This window comes from Rhinatrema bivittatum, chromosome 4 (genome assembly GCF_901001135.1).
Source record: "Rhinatrema bivittatum chromosome 4, aRhiBiv1.1, whole genome shotgun sequence".
In the NCBI taxonomy this organism is placed as follows: Eukaryota; Metazoa; Chordata; class Amphibia; order Gymnophiona; family Rhinatrematidae; genus Rhinatrema; species Rhinatrema bivittatum.
In genome coordinates, this window is record NC_042618.1 from 342,771,194 (window position 1) to 342,791,911 (window position 20,718).

Here is a 20,718-nt window from a genome sequence, read left to right on the forward strand (position 1 = left end):
AGAGAAAGTTATTGGAGTAGCAACTGGTGGGTGTTCAAATCTAATGGGCACTGTTAATGATCTAATTGGTTTTCACTGGGTCAATGGACGACTTGGAAATTCAGTGGTGTGTGTGTGCTTAGGCTATGGATCCACTTTTGCCCTCATTGTGTCCAGCTGTACATCCAAGCTTAACTGAAGTGTGAGGTTTGCTATTGATAACAGAAACATGACAGGAACTACTGCATCATCCACAAGACAGAAGAACATTTTTATTGGCAATAAAGATGGAGCCAGCACATCCTCCCTTGCATCCCATGGTGGCATGAATCGAGTCCCAATACTGGCTTTTTTAATCTGGGAGCTGAGCTAAGGTAATGGAGGCTTCCGCACTTACCATGAAGGCTGGGTAGAGTGGTTGCCTGAACCGGGTGAGGAAGTGAAAAATTATGTTCATCGTGTCACTGACGCCATAAAAGGTGAGGTAGCCGGCTTCTGTGTCCAAGTAAATCCCAATGAACCTGTAATATTCACCTTTGAGGTACGTCTGGATGTTGTTGTGCCAGACAGAGAACTGCAGGGAGTCCCATTCTAGGCACCAGGAGTGGCTGTTCCTCCCGATCAGGTAGGAAATGTTATGGCACGTCACTGCAGGCGGATAACGGTAAGTGAGCCCAAGGCACAGCCAAGAGTCAGTGACTTCCACCTCCCAGTAGAATCTTCCCTGGCAAAGACCCTGGATGCACAACACCTGTGGCCAGTAGTTGAAGCCCTCAAGGGGGGGCGAGGTGCTGGACTCCAGCAATATGCCCATATTCACCACGCAGTTATTCTCGCGACACAGCAGCAGCTCCCCACTGGCACTTCTTCCATCAAAGCAAAGGTTAACATACCCTGTGGGGAGAGATGAGGGATCACTATGAAACCGTATACCGAAATTACCTGGCCCTACCAAAACGCAAGAACAGAGTGCTGCAAACACAGGACACACAGCAAGGTGCTCTCAGGTGGCACGTGCATGGAGGGACTTCCATCCTGTCTCCCTGTACTGTACGGTATGGGCTAAAGAACCTACTACGGTATTTGTCACTGCCTAACAGGTAGATTTTAAAAGCCTTGCTCATGCAAAAACAGCTCCATACATACACGTGTATGTGGGCTGCACGCAACACAGATTTTAAGAAGCCAGGAAGTACATATTTGTGTGCATGTCACCCCCAAATCTGGAAAGGCTGAGGGGGGGGGGGGGAGAGAGAGGGAGGGAGATTCTGACACTCTATATATATCTCCCCCTTTGTAAGAGGGGCACTTTCAACTCAGGGAGGGTTTTGGGGGTGGTGGTGTTACATTGGTCTGCCTAGGGCGCAACAGTCTGAAGACCCTTGTAACAACGACCCCCCCCCCCAAAACCCACCCCGAGTTGAGGATAGAGAGTGTCAGATTCTCTCTATCTCTCTCTCCATAAAGGCTCCACACATATGTGATACACCTGTACCTGCACACATGCTATAAAATTAAGCGTATTTTTGCTCACATGCCCAAAACGTGCATTTACGGGCGCATGCACACTCCCTTTAAAATGTACCTGTAAGTGTATTTTGCATGCAAAAAGAAATCTACCCATAGAAAAATCAAGTGGACGTGACTGTGCCTACTTTGTTGGCAAGCTTCAAAGTCTGTGTGTGCAATTTTGCTTTGAAAATTGGCTTTCAGTGCACAGATTAAAAAAAAAAAAAAAAAAAAAAAAGTGCACATGCTTTTTGTCCCAGTGAAAACTGTACCCCACAATTCTCTCTCTTCTATCATAATGCAGCAAGTTAATTGAAATAAAGAACATTCCCTGGACAAGGTGACTGCCCAGTCTTTGTCACCAGTAGAACTCTTAAATATAGGGTCAACTCTTATTTCTGGTTAACTAGATTCTAAAGCAGGGATTCCCAAATCTGTCCTGAAGGACGTACAGCCAAACGGGTTTTCAGGAGATCCGCAATGAATATGCAGCAGATATCTGTGCATGTATTGCTTCCATTACACATACATTTCTCTCCTACATATTTATTGCGCCTATCCTGAATATCAGCTAGTGGTGGGTGGGTGGGGGGGAGAGATATCACGCAGGACACGGTTTGGGAACCACTGTTCTAATACATTTGCATTCTTCTTGTATGCAACAAAAGGACAGTTTGAAACACATTTAGGAAAATAAGGCATGCAATTTTGTGACTGGCTGCTAGCAGCACTAGTCACTACAGCTGGAGACATGCCCAAAGCCAGTAGTTGTTCCTGGGCCAGAGAAGGGCAGCTCTCGAAATGGAAGGCAGATTCCAAACCCTGGCCGGCACATCAGAAGACAGCCTTTGAGTCTGTGAAGGATTCGCCCTCCAGTACCCGCGCTAGGCTCCATTCTGTTATTTTACCAGAAGCGCGAGAAGCCCCGATAAGAAAGGAACAAGCAAAAAAAAAGCCCAGCTTACACTGCAGAAGCATTTCCCTGTTCAGTCCTGGTGGTAACATCTCATGCGGTTTCAGAATGAGTCCTGAAAAAAGGTAGTGAGCACAGGTACAGGTTAACATATGAAGCGATATAGGGTGAAAAGGAAAGGAAAGATAGTAGGAAACAAAAGGGGCAAAACTGTCTTCCTACAACCTCATAATTTAATTTATGGTGCTAGGGCACACAAAAATAAATGTTCGGGGGGGCCAGCGTGATGGCCATTGTTGTGTACTGCTATGCAGAGGGACTTGGGTTCTTATCCTGGCTCAGGTTTTCCAGGCCCTTGGTTGGCTGATGTTGGGGATGCTGTGGAAGCAGACTCACCGCCCCTTGGGGTGTAGAGGAGTCCTAGTTTATGATGCAATGGCGGCACCTAGTGGCCAGATTTAAGGACTCTAATTGCAGGGCTCTGGAAGGTGTGGCCATGGTCGAGGACTATCGCTGCAATGATTGGATTAGAGTAAGCTGGGATATAAAAATTGGGGAAAAGAAATCTTCGAGTGGTTGTAAATGGAGGCCGATGGTGCCAGATCCCAGCCCTGATTCCTGTTGAGCTGGAAACCCAAAGGAGCAGGTACCTGCTGGGTCAAAAAAAATGAACATCAGCAAGCGATACCTTTTTATAAAACCAAATGCATTTGTGACTAATGGTTGAGTTAAACCCTCTCCATGACCTGATGAAAGGGGTTAATGAACTTCAGAGCAGATCACAATTGTGTTCTATCACCTGCAATAAGTTTTACCTATTTAGGTGTACTACATGGCAACTACATTACTATATTCATGGTGCTAGCATAGAAATTCAGAAAGAGGTTCTAGGACTAATTTGACTGCAATAAAGAGCAAAGTTGTCCTGCATCTGCATCACCAGCTTGCAAATTAAGCTCCACCCTTCTCCCTGTTCTCTTGAGCTCTGCCCTCTCTGTATGGAACTTGAGCTCTGCCCCATTCTCTAGCTCCACCCCTCTCTCCCTGATTTGTCTAATCTGCTCTCTTCTACTACATATGGAAATTGAATTCCGGCCCTCTCTCTGGCTATACTCTCCAGCTCTGCCCCCACCCCCTCTCTCTTAAATGTCCAATCTCCTTTCTACTACCACACAGTACACCCAAGCTTTGTCTGCATTCTCTACTTCCACAAATCTCAATTATGCACTTCCTCCACTTCACAGTATTTTCCTGTCCTTGGATGGGCTTTTACTACTAGAGAAGAATATTTCCAGATCTGTACTGAAGATTTCATAAAACAGACTAAGACAAACAGGTAAAAAAAAAAGTGAAGCTGTGGTGATATCTCTGCAATAGGAAAAAGAGGAAACAGCAATATCTGGCTGGTGATATTTTACAAATTTCCAATAGGAGACAGCTTATAATGGTAAATGGAACCTTCTCAGAAGAGAGAATGGTGTTAAGTGGAGTGCCACAAGGATTGGTTTTGGGACTGGTTCGATTCAATATATTTGTAAGCGACATTGCGAAAGAGATAGAAGGTAAAGTTTGTCTATTTGCGGATGATACTACAATCAGAGTGGTCATGAGTGAAGGAGTAGAGAGAATGAAAAGTGATTTAAGAAAGCTAGAAGAGTGATCTTGGGTTTGGCAGCTGCGATTCAACGCCAAAAAGTGTAGAGTGATGCTACTGGGTTGCGGTAATCCAAAAGAGCTGTATGTAATGGGGAGGGGGTAAGACTAATGTGCACGGACTGGAAGAGGGACCTTGGGGTGAAGGTCCCTCTTCCAGTCCGTGATCTCAAGGTGATCTCAAGGCGGCGAAGCAATGTGACAAGGCAATAGCTAAAACCATAAAAATGCTGGGCTGCATAGATAGAGAAATAACCAGTAAGAAAAAGGAGGTGATAATGCCCTTGTACAGGTCCTTCGGGAGGCCTCACCTGAAGTACTGTGTTCACTTCTGGAGTTCAGTTTTTAGCTCAAAAAGGATAGAGATAGGGCGGAGGCAGTCTAGAGAAGGGCGACCAAAATGGTGTGGGGTCTGTACCAGAAGACTTATGAGAAGAAGCTGAAGGATTTGAATATGTGTGTACCCTGGAAGAGAGGAGGTGCAGGAGAGAGATGATACAGACATTCAGGTACCTGAAAAGTTTCAATGATGCATGATCCTCAAATCTTTTCTGTTGCAAAGCAAGCAGCAGAACTAGGGGTCATGAAATGATCCTCCAGGGCAGGCGACTCAGAACCTACATCAAGAAATATTTCTTCATGGAAAGGATGGCGGCTGCCTGAAATGCTCCAGAAGACAAAAACAGTAAATGGATTTGAAAAGGCTAGGGTTAAAAATTGTAGATCCCTACAGGCTAGAGGTAGAAATGAAGAAAAGGGTGCATGGGGATAACCTGCATGGAGCGGCAGCTATTACCTCTAACAGAAGGCAATAGAGAGTGCTCTTAACCAATTATTTTGCAGCGCGTCATGATTTATTGACACACCGCAACATTACTCTTCACTTCAACGGCAGCGGAAAAAGTCAGGGCTCTGACTTTTACATTCCAGGGTACTGATACGCAGACATTAAGGGAAAAGTGCAGGACTGCTTTTACGGCCACGCTCAAGCAATATTGTCTGAGCTATCAAGAAGGCTGCTCACCCCGTAAAAATGTTGATAGCAGTAATTTTCATATGGGTTTGACAGTGCTTGGTTCCGTTAATATTACTGCCCTTAGCATAAGACTTGGGGGTAACCTGCATGGAGTGGCAGTTATTACCTTTAACAGAAACCTGGGGTAACCTGCATGAAGAGGCAGTTACTTCCATAAGAAATTTGCTGGGCAGACTGGATGGACCATTTGGTCTTTTTTCTGCCATCAATAATATGTGAATATATTATTATGTATGTTACTGTTTTGCAGAGAACTGAACCAACAAAAGGACACTGCTCAATAAACCTTATATAGCAAATAGCCAACCCTGTCTCAGATCAAATTTAGAATTGCAGATTTGAGAAAAATTTTTTTTTTTTTAGAAACTTTTTTTTAGGAAAGAAACCGCATCAGCAAGCCTGACAACGGCAATGCCTGCAGCAGAGCCGCCCAGTCTGATCCTCATATGCGGTATTTTATTAAATAGCAAAATGATTGCTTTGAAACATAATAAAGATGGAATTTGAAAAGCTGTAAAGTCCGTCTGTACCCGTCGCAGTTTCAAAGTTAACGGGACAGAGACCGCTCTGAACTAGTTGTACCTTTAAATAGCGCGCGCTTTGGATAGCGTAGTGCCGCAATGACGGTTCAGTGTCACTTCTCATTGTATTCAACATTCACACTCCTTTGATGATCTTAAGATCTGCGTACTTGAACAACTTGTCCCGAATTTGCGCGGCGGGGATTTTAACAATTGGCTGCTTCAGGCCGAACAACGTTGGAACCATCGTCTGGGCACAGTCGATCCGGAAGGTTTGAATTCAGCATTAGAACTTCAAGTTTTTCTGTGAAAAATTCCCTATTAGTTGCTACCATACCAACTTGACGCTGAACAGTCATTACGGCACTACGCTATTCAAAGCGCGGGCTATTTAAAGGTACAACTAGTTCAGGGCGGTCTCTGTCCCGTTAACTTTGAAACTTCATTGAGACCTGTCATCCTAAAGAACAAGGTTGGCTACGCTGTCACTACCAAAGTTAAGTATTGTTTCTAATATTTTTGCAAGTTTACTAAGTCCAGTTTTTCCTTTGTTTTTTAGTTTATTGTATTATCATTCAGACTCCTGAAGAAGCAACTGTTAGGTTGCGAAACACCGGCCGCTGTCGGGTCTATTAGACTATTATCTGCGACGGGTACAGACGGACTTTACAGCTTTTCAAATTCCATCTTTATTATGTTTCCAAGCAATCATTTTGCTATTTAAAAAAATGCCGCATATGAGGATCAGACCAGACGGCTCTGCTGCAGGCATTGCCGTTGTCAGGCTTGCTGATGTGGTTTCTTTCCTAAAAAAAAACCTCTCTCAAAAATTTTTTTTTTTCTCAAATCTGCAATTCTAAATTTGTTCTGTGATGGGGTTGGCTATTTGCTATATAAGGTTTATTGAGCAGTGTCCTTTTGTTGGTTCAGTGATTACTTTTTATAGGACTGCACTCTAAGGCTCTTTTTTGGTGTTGTACTGTTTTGCAGAGGCCATATTCAAAGGCTTTTTTTTTCTTTTCTTTTTACATTTTTTCTTTATGTTTTTACAAGCAATACTGCTTAAACAGAAACATAGGAAGGCAACCAAGAAGATATACCTATAAAGAAACCCTTAATCTATTACAATAATATAGGATACCGATCCAATGGAGACCACAAATTAATTGGGGGGGGGGGGGGGAGGGGGAACAAAATAGGAGGACATAAGAGACTACAATGAAGAAAAGAAATAAATGGTGTGACCAGCCCAGTGATCATTGTTAACATTTCTACCAAACCTAAGGGGGATCTCTCCAGTGATTTTCTTTGAGTCTAAAAAGGCCCCACAAATGTTCAGGAATGTAGAAAACATACTTGACATTATTAAAAAGAAATAAGCACTCGCAGGGGTAATGTAAATAGAAGTGGGCAACCTAAGTCCCGAATTTCTTGTCTCATTGCCAAGAAAAGTTTTCCTTCTCTCTTGTGTAGATTCAGCTACATCAGGGTAAATCCAAATCCGCTGACCAAAAATAAAAGCAGTTGAGCCTTCTTAAAACATAATCTCAAAATATCACTCATATCTTGCTGCAAAACAAACTGCACACGTAAGGTAGCTCTATCATGTATTTCACAAGCCGATTGTTCTAACAGAGCAGAAACATTCAAAGTATCTATAGAAACTGGTGTTCCTCTGACCAGCTCCCCCCCCCCCCCCCATCCCCTTGCCAATTAATTCTCCATTTTTTTAAAATGGAAGGTAAAACAAAGCACACTAATGGGGGGTATTGAGTCAGAAGGCAGACCCAATATCTCCAAGAAATATTTTTTAAAAAGCTCTCATAGGGGGGGGGGGGGGGGAAAAACCAGACAATTTGGGGAAATTCAACACACAAAGATTTAAGGACCTAGTAGTTCTCAAATTGCTCCATTGTTTTTTATAAATTTACAAATAACCTTGTATCATTTTAGAATTAATAACTATAAAGTTGCTAACTTCTTTCTCCAAAGTCTGCATTCTAATTCTCATTTCACATAGAGAAGAATCCTAGGCCTGGATTAACATGTTGTTATGGTTGTGGACCCCTGTGCGGTGGTGTAGTTGACTCAGCCTCATGGGTGAACCTGTAGAGCCTATACCAACCACGGGAAGAAATGCCTGGGTGGAACTATCTGGAGCTTCACCTATACCAACCGTTGTTCCCACAGGTTGAGCCTTTGGTGTGGTTGGCCAGCAGGACTTAGGTGGGTCCCAGGGGCAAGGCAAGAAGGAATGTTCAGGTCCAAGCAAAGATCAAGGCAGGAGGCAAGCAAGGAAGTCCAGGGCATGAACCAGGGTTGGGACCAGCAGCAGAAGGCAGAATCCAAGAGATGAATCAGGGTCAGGGCAGACAGCAGGCAAGCAGTAGTCAGGTCCAAAGCCAGGGTCAGGTCCAAAAAGTGGTCAGTGGAGTCTGGGGTCAAGCCGAGGTTAACAAGAAGTCAATCCGAAGAAGCAGGGAATGCCAGGAAAGGATACAGGTGCAGGAAGCAGGACACACAGGACAGGAACAAGCAACACACACTGAGAAGCAGACTACTCAGGAGACCTGTTGCCAAGGCGCTGGCTAGTTGCAAGAGACTTCCTTATATACCCCTGTAGGATGTGACATCATTAGCCAGTGCCACAGGAAGTTTGGGTTAGGGAGCCAATAAAGGCAGTCCAAGGAAGTTCTATCCCGGCTCCTTGGAACAGCATGCTGCCGGAGTCGCTTCGGATCAGAGGTGAGGGGCTTACACAAGGGAGGTGGCTGAAGCCTAACACCTGTCTGTTGCCTGAGCTAAACTATTAAAGTCTCTAGAACAGGGGTTCTCAACCCAGTCTTCAGGACACACTTTGTCAGTCAGGTTTTCAGGATATCCACAATGCATATGCATGACATTAGATTTGCCTATAATAGAGGCAGAGCATGCAAATCTATCTCATGCATATGCATTGTGGATATTCTGAAATCTTGACTGGCTAGGTGTATCTCAAGGACTGAGTTGAGAACCCCTGCTCTAAAAAAAATCTGTAACAAATCCAATTTCACCAGAGCATCCTAGATGGGATCAAGTGTGACCACCTGGGGTTTAAGCAGTAACGAAGAAGATGGAATAGGCACCATCTGAGCATTCCCATGGGATCCTTTCCAAACTAACTGCAGCAACCTCCATTCTTCCTTTAAAGTTTCAACCAGTTTCTGATGGTCATTTGGCAGATTTCCTACTGATTCTGCTGCTCTGGTGAAATCCAAAGGAGAGCCAACTAACTTAGCGTTCCTCATCATCCTGCATCAGCAGCGGGCCTGTTCCACTCTCCAGTTCTCTACCCTCAGGGGTTGATTTTCAGGCAGGGTGAGCTCCAGAATTTTGCACCACACTGCAAGCATCCATATTTTCCATCATTGATTATTGCAATAGTCTTTACAGTGGTCTTCCTTCCTCTACTCGACGCCCTTTACAGTTATTGTTAAATTCAGCAGCTCGCCTATTCACTGGCTTGAAGCGTTTTGATCACAAAACTCCTGCCTTGATTGAGCTAGACTGGCTTTTGATTCAGGAAAGAATTACATTTAAACTTGGAATGACCATTTTCAAATTAATCAATGATGAATCTTGCCCATCGGCAAAAGCAATCCTGAAATGTTATCAACCCTCTTGAAATTTACGCTCCTCTCAACGAGGCCTATTAGATGTTCCATCTCCCTGAGTTGCATGTTTACACACCACTCGAGAATGTGCCTTCTCTGTAGCTGGCCCAGAATTTTAGAATTCTCTTCCTTTATTTTTTTTTATAATTTAAATTTTTATTAATCAACTGTGGCGATGATGGTGCCCCTGGTGGCAGGTCCTCAGCGGTGACTTCGGGCTCGGGACTAATTATCAAGGACTGCTTCCACAAAGTCCTTTATAGCAGATCCCTTCCTGAAGTTTCTCCCGCGAGACTGGAGTAGCGGATAACCATAAGGCAAGGAGGCTATGGGTCAGCACCACTGGTAAGGGAAGGCCCTCTTACAACTAGGCCCCTGAGACCCAACTTCCCTCATTCTCCACTAGAGTAAGGGTCACCTCCCTGGCAGCCCTTTAACATAACATATTACATTCAGGCAGAAGCTTCTTATGTATTGAAGTTTATTAATTAAGCCAAACTCCACAGAAAGGAAAAACACTCAACTTAACAAGTATTACCAACCAAGCTTCTCACTCTGAGTTTCTAGTATACTTTCCCCTGCACAACATGTGGGCAAAGTAGGTTTTTCCCCCAGTACATTCTACTTCCCCCAGGTATAACATAGTACTGAAACCTCCCCCACTGCAGGAACGTCTCCCTAGGCCAGCTGCCAGGTCCTAATTACCTTTTCCCCCAGCTGCCTTAATTAAGTAAAACAACTCTTTTCCCTGCTACCAGCTCCCGGGCTGTGCAGTCTTAAAACCATTTTCTATTAGAGCTGACTTAGCTTTTTAGTGGAAAAGGTCTGCCTGGGCACCATCCCCCAGCCTCAGGCTTTGGATCTTACTCGCCTTCCCTCCAGCTCTCCTCTCTCTTTCTCTTTGGAGGGCTACTCTCTTTATGTCAGATAGAGTGCCCCTCCCTAGGAAGAAACTGCCCTTCTGTTTCCCTGCTCCCAAACCTTCCTCAGGCTGACTACCAGGGCTTCTGGGAAATGTAGTTTCCTTCCTGCAAAGTAACCGTCTCATTGAGGAAAACACCTCAAAGTTTTACAGCACAGAGACTCCGCTCTGGCTCAACTCATCACACAACACAGAAAGTATACAGAACAATGGGCTACAGTTAGCACCCAGAAATGATATTGACAAAAAAGCAACCGAACACATTGCAACAAATAAAGTGCTGTTGAAATCACATTTCTGTGAGTGAGTTTTCTCATTTTGTATCTCCCCCATCCCCCCACCCTCCATAAGTTATCGGAGCCAAGTATGGTATATGATGTATTGAAAGTGCCATAGTAGTTTGCAGGGACATATGAGCGACAGTTGGTGGAGCATACAAGTATAACACACAGCAGAGACAAAACCCCACAAAGCTCAGAGATGTGGCAGATGGTTAGGCTGAGAAATTACAATAATTACGGGAATAAACCAGATAAAGGTGTCAATAATTCTTAAAGCAAGATAGTGGCTTGTGGCCCAGACCTCGGTGCACTCTCCTCGCTTGAGACAGAGCTGTCACCTAGATTGGAATATTGTCCAGATTTCCAACATAGATAGGTCTGCCAAGTCTTTTCGTGGCTTGGTAACCTGTCATTGCGAAGGGCCGTAAGTTTGCTCATATATTATACCCTATCTGGTCAAGTCTGCATGGCACTAATGGTTGGGACCTCCAGCTTACGCCACCATAGAGCAATTTTACATCGAGCAGAAGAGACTACTTGTTGGGCCCAGTATTGGGAGAAGGGTGAACCCCAGTCCAGGAATATGTTAAGTAGACAGATTTTAGAGTCTAACACCCCCAGACATTTTATTTAATCTATCAGGAGTAAGATACCACCTATACAAAACTTTATATCCTTTTTCTTTGATTGCCGAAGATACTGAACTGCGATTAGTAGCGATAAAAGATTGTTCCCATTCACCATCCTCAAGTATCCCACCAGTATCTCGTTCCCATGCTATTTGGAAGGCCATCTTTCCCCAGGATACCCCTTTAATAAGAGCAATAATCTTTGAGATGGGTTTGGAAATCTTATCTGCATATGAGCAACAGTTTTCAAAGAGAGATTTACCCTGCTTTAGTGCTAACCCAATTTGCGCTGTAGAGAAGAAGTGAAGGATCTGGTTGTAAGCAAACAGGTCCCTACTAGATAAGTGATAGGTGTGTTGTATGTTGGTAAACGGTTTAGATTTTTGGCCATCCCATATTTGTTCCCATCGGTAGAGACTCCGTTCTTGCCAGTATCTTGCCAACCCTGGGTTCATACCTGGAAGGAAGGATTTATCAAAAAGAAATGATGGTTGTTGAAAAGTGCTCTTATCGCCAGCTATCTGATGCCTCCATTTACCCCACACGTTCATAATCAGCCTAGATTGAGGAGATAATCCTGTAAGATCCAACCTCGCCCTTTGCCAATTCTGATATCTAGTAGAGATGTGAATTGGAAACGGAATCGGTTCGGATTCCAGTTCCGATTCACATCGTGGGGTTTTTTTCGTCCGGCCTGATCGCGGTTTTGTTTATCGGCTGCGCCCGAGCTGATAAACAAAAAACCCACCCCGACCCTTTAAAACTAATCCCTTAGCTTCCCCCACCCTCCCGACCCTCCAAAAACATTTTACAGGTAACTGGTGGTCCAGTGGGGGTCCCGGGAGCGATCTCCCGCTCTCGGGCCATCGGCTGCCACTAATCAAAATGGCGCCGATGGCCTTTGCCCTTACCATGTGACAGGGTATCCGTGCCATTGGCCGGCCCCTGTCACATGGAGGGAGCACTGGATGGCCGGCGCCATCTTTAAAAATGGCGTGGGCCATTCAGTGCTCCTACCATGTGACAGGAGCCGGCCAATGGCACGGATACCCTGTCACATGGTAAGGGCAAAGGGCCATCGGCGCCATTTTGATTAGTGGCAGCCGACGGCCCGGGAGCGGGAGATCGCTCCCGGGACCCCCACTGGACCACCAGGTACCTATAAAAAGTTTTTTGGGGCGTCGGGAGGGTGGGGGATGCTAAGGGATTAGTTTTAAAGGGTCGGGGTGGGTTTAGGGGTTATTTTTGTGTGCCGTTTTTCCCGCCCTCCCCCAAAACGATAAGAGAACCCCTACGAACAATATCGTGGGGTTTTCCTATCGTTTTGGGGGAGCCCCCGATTTCTGACGATTTTGAAAATATCGTACGATATTTTCAATCGTCCGAAGCCCAATTCACATCCCTAATATGTAGTGTACCTGCTCCCTGGGAAGCTATGCGAACCCACGGTTTGGGGACTCCCCGGGTATTGCCATTGAATGAGCGCACTTAGTTGTGATGCACCAAAATACCACGCCAAGTTCAGCACCTGCAGGCCTCCCTTAATTCTGTCCTGATATAGGCTTGATCTGGCTACCCTCGGGGGGGTCTCTGCTTCCAGATAAACCTGAATAACTTACACTGCGACAAAGATAGCATAGCATCAGGGACTGGAACTGGTAAGGTCTGAAAGAAATAACAAAGACGGGGCAGAATATTCATTTTAACTATAGCTATCCTCCCAAACCAAGAGAAGTTCCCCGAGACCCAGCATTCTAAATCTTTTTGGATATTGATAAATAGGGGACCATATTTTAAGCAGAATAGTTCAGGACTCTCTGGACCAATTTTTACTCCTAGATATTTCACCCATTTCTTAGCTACATGGAATGGTAAGGTAGTCCTGATGGATTCAAAGCTATCCTGGGTCAATGAGATATTAAGAATCTCCAATTTATCTTAATTTATTTTGAAGCCGGAGACTTTGCCAAAGGACTGCATGTCCTGTAATAAAGTTTGAAGGGAGGAATTGGGGTCAGACACAGTAAAGAGCAGGTCATCTGCAAACATGGAAAGTTTATAAGTGGAGGGTCCTACCTGCAATCCTTTAATAGAGAGGTTAGACCCTACCAGGACCGCAAAGGGTTCTAGGGATAGCACAAAGAGCAGGGGTGACAGGGGACAGCCCTGACAGGTACCTCTCTTAACAGGGAATGGTGTAGTATATTCTCCATTGATTTTTAAACACCCCCTGGGGTTCTCATATAGGCGCTGGACCCATTGGATATAACTAGTTCCCAGATTGAATTTGTCAAGGACTTTAAACAAATATAGCCAATGGACCCCATCAAAGGCCTTTTCAGCATCTACCACTAGGAGGACTAAGGGAGTGCCTTCCTGTTTTGCCCTCCAAATTAATTCTAAAACTCTTCACACATTATCCGAGGCCAGTTGGCCAGGGACAAAACATGACTGGTCTTCATGAATCAGAAGAGGGACCACCTTTCCCAATCTGGTAGCTAGGATCTTAGCTAATATTTTTAGATCGATATTGATCAGGGAGATGGGATGGTAGGACCCACAGAGCGTAGGATCTCTCCCGCTCTTAGCCAATATGGTAATGCCAGCTAAGTTAGCTTCAGGAGATAACGAGACCAGATCGCAAAGCACTGAACATCTTGAGTAAGGGTGGAATCACCACAGCCTGGAAAGCTTTATAAAATTTGGTAATAAAGCCGTCAAGCCCCGGTGATTTCCCTAACTTCAGGCCTTGAATTGCCTAGTAAATTTCGAGATGGGTGATTTCGGCATTTAAAAACTCATATGCTTCTTCCGGGAGAGAGGGTAATTCCACCCTTTGTAAACAACCATCAATGATTTGACTCCCCCCGATGTCATCTGACACATAAAGTTCTTCATAGAAAAGGGTGAAGCGAATACGAATCTCGCTTGCGTCATATAAAATCACCCCCATGGAATCCTTGATTCTAGTGATATGAGATTGAGCTGCCCTCTCTTTAAGCTTCCTAGCTAGCATATGGCCGGCCTTAATACCAAATTCAAAATGCTTCTGGCATAGTAAATCAAGATGAAATGCTATTTTAGTGATGTCAAGAGCTTGCAAATCTTTTCTAGCAGTTTCGAGTTCAACATACTTCTTGGGGTCTAGGGAGCACATGACTAATAGAAAGTGCTCTTATCGTATGATAAGTGCTCTTATTGTATGATAATAGAAAGTTTAGCAATATGTTGCATAAGGTGAAGATGCTTAACACTCCTTTCTTTTTTATGGAAGCTAGCCCTGGAGATTAATTCCCCCCTATAACCACCTTTAAGCAGTCCCAAACCATGCTAGGGGCTATGTCCTCTGTGCAATTAAGAGATAAATATTCTTGAATATCATTAGTCAAGGATTCCACAAAGGTTTTATCATTTAATAAGCTATCATTGAGACGCCAGTATTATCTACCAGGAATTCTAGTTGGCAGCTGACCTCTAACCATATAGGGGCATGGTCTGACCAGGTAATAAATCTAATGTCGGACTCAGTAACTAACTCTATCACATCTTTATCAATTACAAGCAAATCTATGCGAGAATAGGATTGGTGAGCATGTGAAAAAAAGTGTAATTTCGTTGGGTTGGATTTTGCAACCTCCAAATATCAGTTAATCCTATATCAGCGATTAAAGCTTTTAAAGCCTGCCTGTGGATCCAACCCCTCCCCCTAGAGGGCCAGTATTATCCAAATAAGGATACCTAGTGATATTAAAATCTCCCCCAAGTGTTATGTGACCCTCTGCCCAAGTCTCCAATAAAGAGGAGATATGGTGAAGGAAGGACTGCTGGCAAGTGTTGGGACCATATAGTGTGTGGAGTGTAAACAAAGTATTATCAATTAGAACTTTTAGGGCAATAAATCTGCCATCATTGTCGCTTTGGATATCTTTCACATCTAGCACTAGGGAACTGGCAAAAAGGATTCCCACCCCGCAATACTTCCAACGGGCAGAGGCCGAAGACAGGAACTGTTGTGGGAACGATCTGTCCCACAGTAAAAGTTCCACCCATTTTAATAAATGGGTCTCCTGGCAGAAAACAACATTCGCTTGTCCCTTTTTCGCCTTTTCCAAAGTAATTTCCTCTTAGTTGTGGAATTAAGTCCCTTTGCATTAATAGAGATTATTCATAGCCTATCCATCTGATGGGTAAAGTGAGACATAAATAGACTTTGTCCTGTGAAACATCATTGAAAATGATCTTTTATGCACTGTGTTTGAGTGTAAAACTACCTGATTGGTACTATTCCTAAAAGCACATGAGATAACCAAACCCCAACCTGATTCTCCCAAAGCCTCCCCTCCCAAATTTCCCTCTCATATGGACCTACTCCTCCTGGAGGATTGAGATCACCAACACTTCCGGCCACTGCTGTCATCATCTCCCAACCTACCAAGATGCTGTGTGATAACAACATATAAATATAAGAAGTACTCTCCCCATCCAAAAACTAGAAACAGAGTCTAATCAGAAACAGATCCCCATTAGTCTGAAACCACTGTTCTTATGGCAGGTATGAGTGAAGATGGACAAGAGAGAAAAAGAATCATAGTCACTCAGGGTAGTCTTTGAGCTGGAAAGAGCCGCTTGAGTGCCTTCGTAGTTGCCGGCCTCCCTTCTCCATACATTGCCATCTAGGAGTATCACTGCAGGATCTGCTGTTTGCACTAGGCCCGGAGGAATTTTCTGATGTTGCAAGTAGTATATCAGCAGCTCGCAGGAAATCAGCTGCTTCCTCAGTGGTGAATACTCGGGAGGTTACACCAGCAATAGTAAAACTCAACCCAAAAGGGAACAGCCACCGATATTGTATATTATTATTGCGAAGAATAATGGTGACATCCCAAAGGTCTCGCCTCCTACGAATGGTAGATGGGGCTAAATCCTGGTAAATCTCCACGGTATGAGTCTCCCATAGTATAGGACCAGACCTGCGGGACAAGGTAGCTATGTCCTCTTTTTCAGAGAAACTGTGAAAACAGGCTATAATATCTCTAGGCCTGTTGTTGTGGACTGCTCCCTTTCCAGCTTGATAGCTGACATATCTACTGGTGTGGCTCTAGAACTCAGGATCTGGGCACAAATACTGGCCACCATATGTTTGCTGTTAGTGAACTCAAGAGCCTCGGATATCCCACGGAACCTAAGATTGGCTCTTCTGGACCTGTTTTCTAGGTTCTCGAGTCTATTCATGAGGTCATTGTTAGCCTGTAGTAATTTATCTTGTGCTATTTTGCAGTTGGACAGCTCGGAGGCCTGATCTTCTAAGCGATTTTCAGTATCCTCCACCCGGTTTCCTAAAGCTGCCACATCCCTCTTGAGCTCTACCATTACACCATGGATCTCCTTTTTTAGGCTCTCCATATCACCACGGAGCTCCCTGAACCAGCTGATAAAATTGGCGTAGCTCAGCACAGAGTCCCCGGCCCCATCATTACTGCTGCTGCTCGCCTCTGCAGTGTGCGCGGCCTGCATCGCACCGTCCATACCTGCCTCTAGCTAAGCCGCAGTGGCGGTGAAAGAAAATTTCTGCAAGTCGGGATTTTGCGCTGGGCTGCCATAAGGACACTTTGGGAGGCCGTCCTCGATGTTAGCGAGCTTAAATCTGTGCTGAGGTGCTCTGATGGGGAGAGATTCTTTGCGGTTAGATCGGGAACCTTTGGTTTGGGTGGCCATCGTCGTTGGTGATGTCACTTCCTCCCTGGAATTCTCTTCCTTTAGAGATTCGCCAGTGTGACTCAGTCAAGACCTTCAAGGGACTTCTTAAAACTTTTTTGTTTAAAATTTGTTGTTATTAACTTAATGCCTCATTTTAACTTTATTTTATCACTGTATTTTATTTCAGTTTTTGTTGCAGGAGCGCTAAGGAGCTGTCCCAATTCCAGGGAGGTTGGTATGCCCTTGGACCATGGTGCGACTGCAGAGCAGGTCCGTGGAAGTGTGGCAGGCAAGACGTGTCCAAGCATGGGCGGACAGGCTGACCACTAAGAGCCCTGACCTCTGCCGAACCTGAGCGCATTAGGGAGAGACCCAGCAAGCAATGCTGGTCTCTGGGGTAGCCCTCCGGCCACTTGATAGCCCTTTCGGACCCTCCACTTGGGAATGGCAGATGTGACAGGATGGACAGAGGTCAAGGACAGGCGATAGTACTGGAACTTGGAACAAGACGAGGATACTTGGAGACTTGGAACAAGACGAGGATGCTTGGAACAAGACAAGGTGAGGATGCTTGGAATTTGGATGAGGTGAGGATACTTGGAACTTGGACGAGACGAGGATACATGGACAAGGATTCAGGATGTTCAGACGTGGAAGGAGATACAGGATGCTCAGACGTGGACGAGGACTCAGGATACTCAGATGAGGACGAGGACTCAGGATCTAGGTCATGGACAGAAGCAGGTACAAGGTACTCCGAAGACCAGAAACAGGATACAAGACTCAAGATTCAAGACTCGGAACTTGGAACTCAGAACTCGGAACATTAAAAGCAAGGGTCTTCCGGAGGCTTGCGCTGCTGACGAGAAGGACATCAGGGTCAGGACTGGAACATAGGATATCAGGATTCAAGACTCGGAACTTGGAACTCGGAACTCAGAACTCGGATACATCAGGATCAAGACTGGAACATAGGACATCGGGTATGTCAGGACATCAAGGCATCTGGACATCTAGTACATCTGGACATCAGGGACCACAGGAGATGAGGACATCAGGAATGTCTGAAACCCGGAGTATGGAACATCAGGTACTTCTGGACCAGGAACATCAGGACTAGGAACATATGGCGACAGGGACATCTGAAGACAGGGACATCTGAAGAAAGGATGGACAAGGATGCAGGATCTGATGAGAGACCAGGAAGTGCAAACAAAGATGAAGACGAAGGATCAGGAGCCACAGATGAAGACAAGGGAATTCCCACGAAGAACAGAGTGCCTTGAAGAAGCGAGGAAGGATCATGGAGATCTCCTGATCGAAGAGCTGGAAAGGAGAATCCAGGAGCTGACTAGCTCCTTGCAAAGGCATAGACAAACTGACAGAAGGCCCTCTTTATAGGGCTGAAGAGGAGACGCCTCAGGAATGTCATCAAGAGAAGCCAGCAAGGACTGCCCACCGTGGGCCCTTTAAATGATGAAGAAAGGCACAGCCGCACTTCTAGAGGAAGGCAGGACCACAGAGAGCGGCGTCCATGCCACGAGGAAGAAGCAGGCTCCGATGTCAGCGGCTCCCTGCCACGAAGAAGAGGAGCTCCGCAGCAGCCTCCAGGCCGCAGAAGAGGACATCGGTGGCAGCCTCCAGGCCGTGAAGAGATGGCAGAGTTGGCGGCAGCCTCCAGGCCGCATGGAGGACTGGCAGCAGCTCCCAGGCCACAAAGGAATGTCGGCAGCAGCTTAGCCGCGAAGAGGATCACCCAGGAGTGGCACTAGGCCGCGAAACAAGGCCCCAGTGTTGGTGGCTTCCTGCCGCGAAGACAGGCAATGATGGCGGCAGCTCCCTGCTGCGGGAAGGTCCAACGGCAGCAGCTCTGTCCGCCACGAGAGCAGCAGCTTCGGCGGCAGCCTTCAGGCCACGAAAAGCGGACAGGGGCAGCGCTCAGGCCACAGGAGGCAGCAGTGATGGTGGTGGCCTCCAGGCTGCGGGGAGAAGGTGGCAGTCAGTGGCGGCATCAGCGGCCTCCAGGCCACGCTGTAAGGTAAGGGGCTGCTTGTGGGCATAGCCACAAGCAGCATCGCAACAGCTTTATCATGATTTGTTTTATTTTTGCATTCATATTGTTTTTATTTTTGCGGTTTAGTTTGCTTTTATAATTGTTATTTTTTTTATTATTAATTATGTTTATCATGTTCATCGTCTAGGCCTGTTTTGAGTTAGGTGATTCACAAATTTAATAAATGTAAATGAGATGTCTGCCCCAAGGAGACCAGACGCTCCCATGTTTGGAGTCTGAGCAGGCTGTCAGACATCCCAATAGTAGTTTGAGTCGAGGCACCAAAACAGGTGGCCTTCAGCTGAGTCATATCTGACTTCCCAGAATGAGGAGGCATTTTGAGTGGACACCAGCTCTTAGGGATTGCTGCCTACCACCACCATCTTAATTCCTCCCCAAAACAGGTACACCCCACTTTTTTTTCTCAGTTGCTCGATTTCCATGAAATGACAACATAAGAAATGCCATGCTGGATCAGACCATTGGTACATAGAGTCCAGCATCCTGTCTCTGACAATGACCAGTCTGGGCACTTAAAAGTGCCAATCAGATTTCAAACAGGAAATCCCAGTTCAGTCTTCTCCCTAGCAGAAGTGGGAGGGGGAAACACCTATGTCTATCCGGCTATATAATGGTTAATGGACCTGCCCTCTAGAAATGTTTCCAAACCTTTTTTAAATTCAGCTAAATTACTAGCCTTGGCCACATTCTCTGGCAGCAAATGCTATAATTTATTTATGTACTGACTGAAGAAATGCTGTCTAGAATTTGTGTTAAACGTGCTACTTGTTAGTTTCATGGACTGTCCTCTTGTCCTAGTACTATTTCAAAGTATAAATAACCATTGATTATCAACTAGTCCCACCCCACATGATTTTGTCTCCTGCCAGTCATGTCTTCTGCAAACTGAAGAGCTCTAAACAGTCAAGCCATGCTTCATAAGGGAACCAAGACATCCTCTATCATTTTTGTTGCCCTTCATATGTTTTTTTTAGTTCTGCTATATCTTGTTCGAGATAGGTAGAGAGTACATTGTATAAATCAACTCCTCTTTTACTTTTCAGCACTCCAAATGACAGAAAATCTTCACTGATGTCAATTTTGCTGTTCATATCTCTGACTGTGAAAAACTGCCCCCCAAAACCAACCCCCCCTCCCCAAACCTCACTCCGAGTTAAAAATGTCCCCTTTTACAGTGGTATGAATAGTAAACTTACATATTGGGCTCTACAGAGTCTCTCTCTCTCTCACCCCCCCCCCCCCATTTCTCTCTCTTCCTCTTCCTCTCCCTCTCATGTGTGTGTTAATTAGCTTTAAGGCAAACCTGGCAACCCAACTGTTTGCTTTTCTGCTTAGGAAGCTTGATGTAGCAAGCTACTATAAATCATGTTCCTGCCCCCACAAGCTCATCATGTGTTGGAGCCTTACAATATATGCCGAGCTGGATCTGAGTGATGTGTTTTGGACCTGCCCAAAAGGGGTTTTCAACCCTGCAGAGACTGCAAGCTGCCGTAGCCAAGGTGAAAGAAGATAAAAATACGTCAAAACCCACGTGTGCTCTCCTGTCAATGACAAATGTTCTGCAAGAGCCAGCATCCAGCACTCAGTGTTAACAGGTTGGGAAAAGGGCTCTACTGTTTAGCCTGCCCAGAGAACAGCATTACATAGCCAGCAGAGGAGGAACCCAAAGGAAAGCTGGGAGACCATTTAACGTAGGTGCAATTTGGCTAGCTCTATCTATGTGTGCAGGGCGGGGATGGCCAGGAGTTGGAGCCAGCGGCCAGGAAGAGATGATTGCATCTGGCAGCTCTGCAATCTGTTCTTCTCCTGAAGAGCTAATTATCAAGAGGGAGAAACAGAAGTCTGCACTTT

At 45.3% G+C, this 20,718-nt stretch overlaps 1 protein-coding gene across 1 annotated transcript in view; it reads right to left on the bottom strand.

Annotated features, from left to right (window-relative positions):
• Positions 1-226: 226 nt before the first annotated feature.
• LOC115090906 (E3 ubiquitin/ISG15 ligase TRIM25-like) overlaps positions 227-20,718 on the bottom strand; it is a 40,959-nt gene continuing 20,467 nt past the window's right edge. The window contains exons 6-7 of the mRNA XM_029600572.1: positions 2,454-2,516; positions 227-873 (exon numbers count right to left, since the gene is read on the bottom strand). Coding sequence (XP_029456432.1) covers positions 332-873; positions 2,454-2,516 — 605 coding nt within the window. The 3' untranslated portion in view covers positions 227-331. The remainder of the gene's footprint in view (positions 874-2,453; positions 2,517-20,718) is intronic.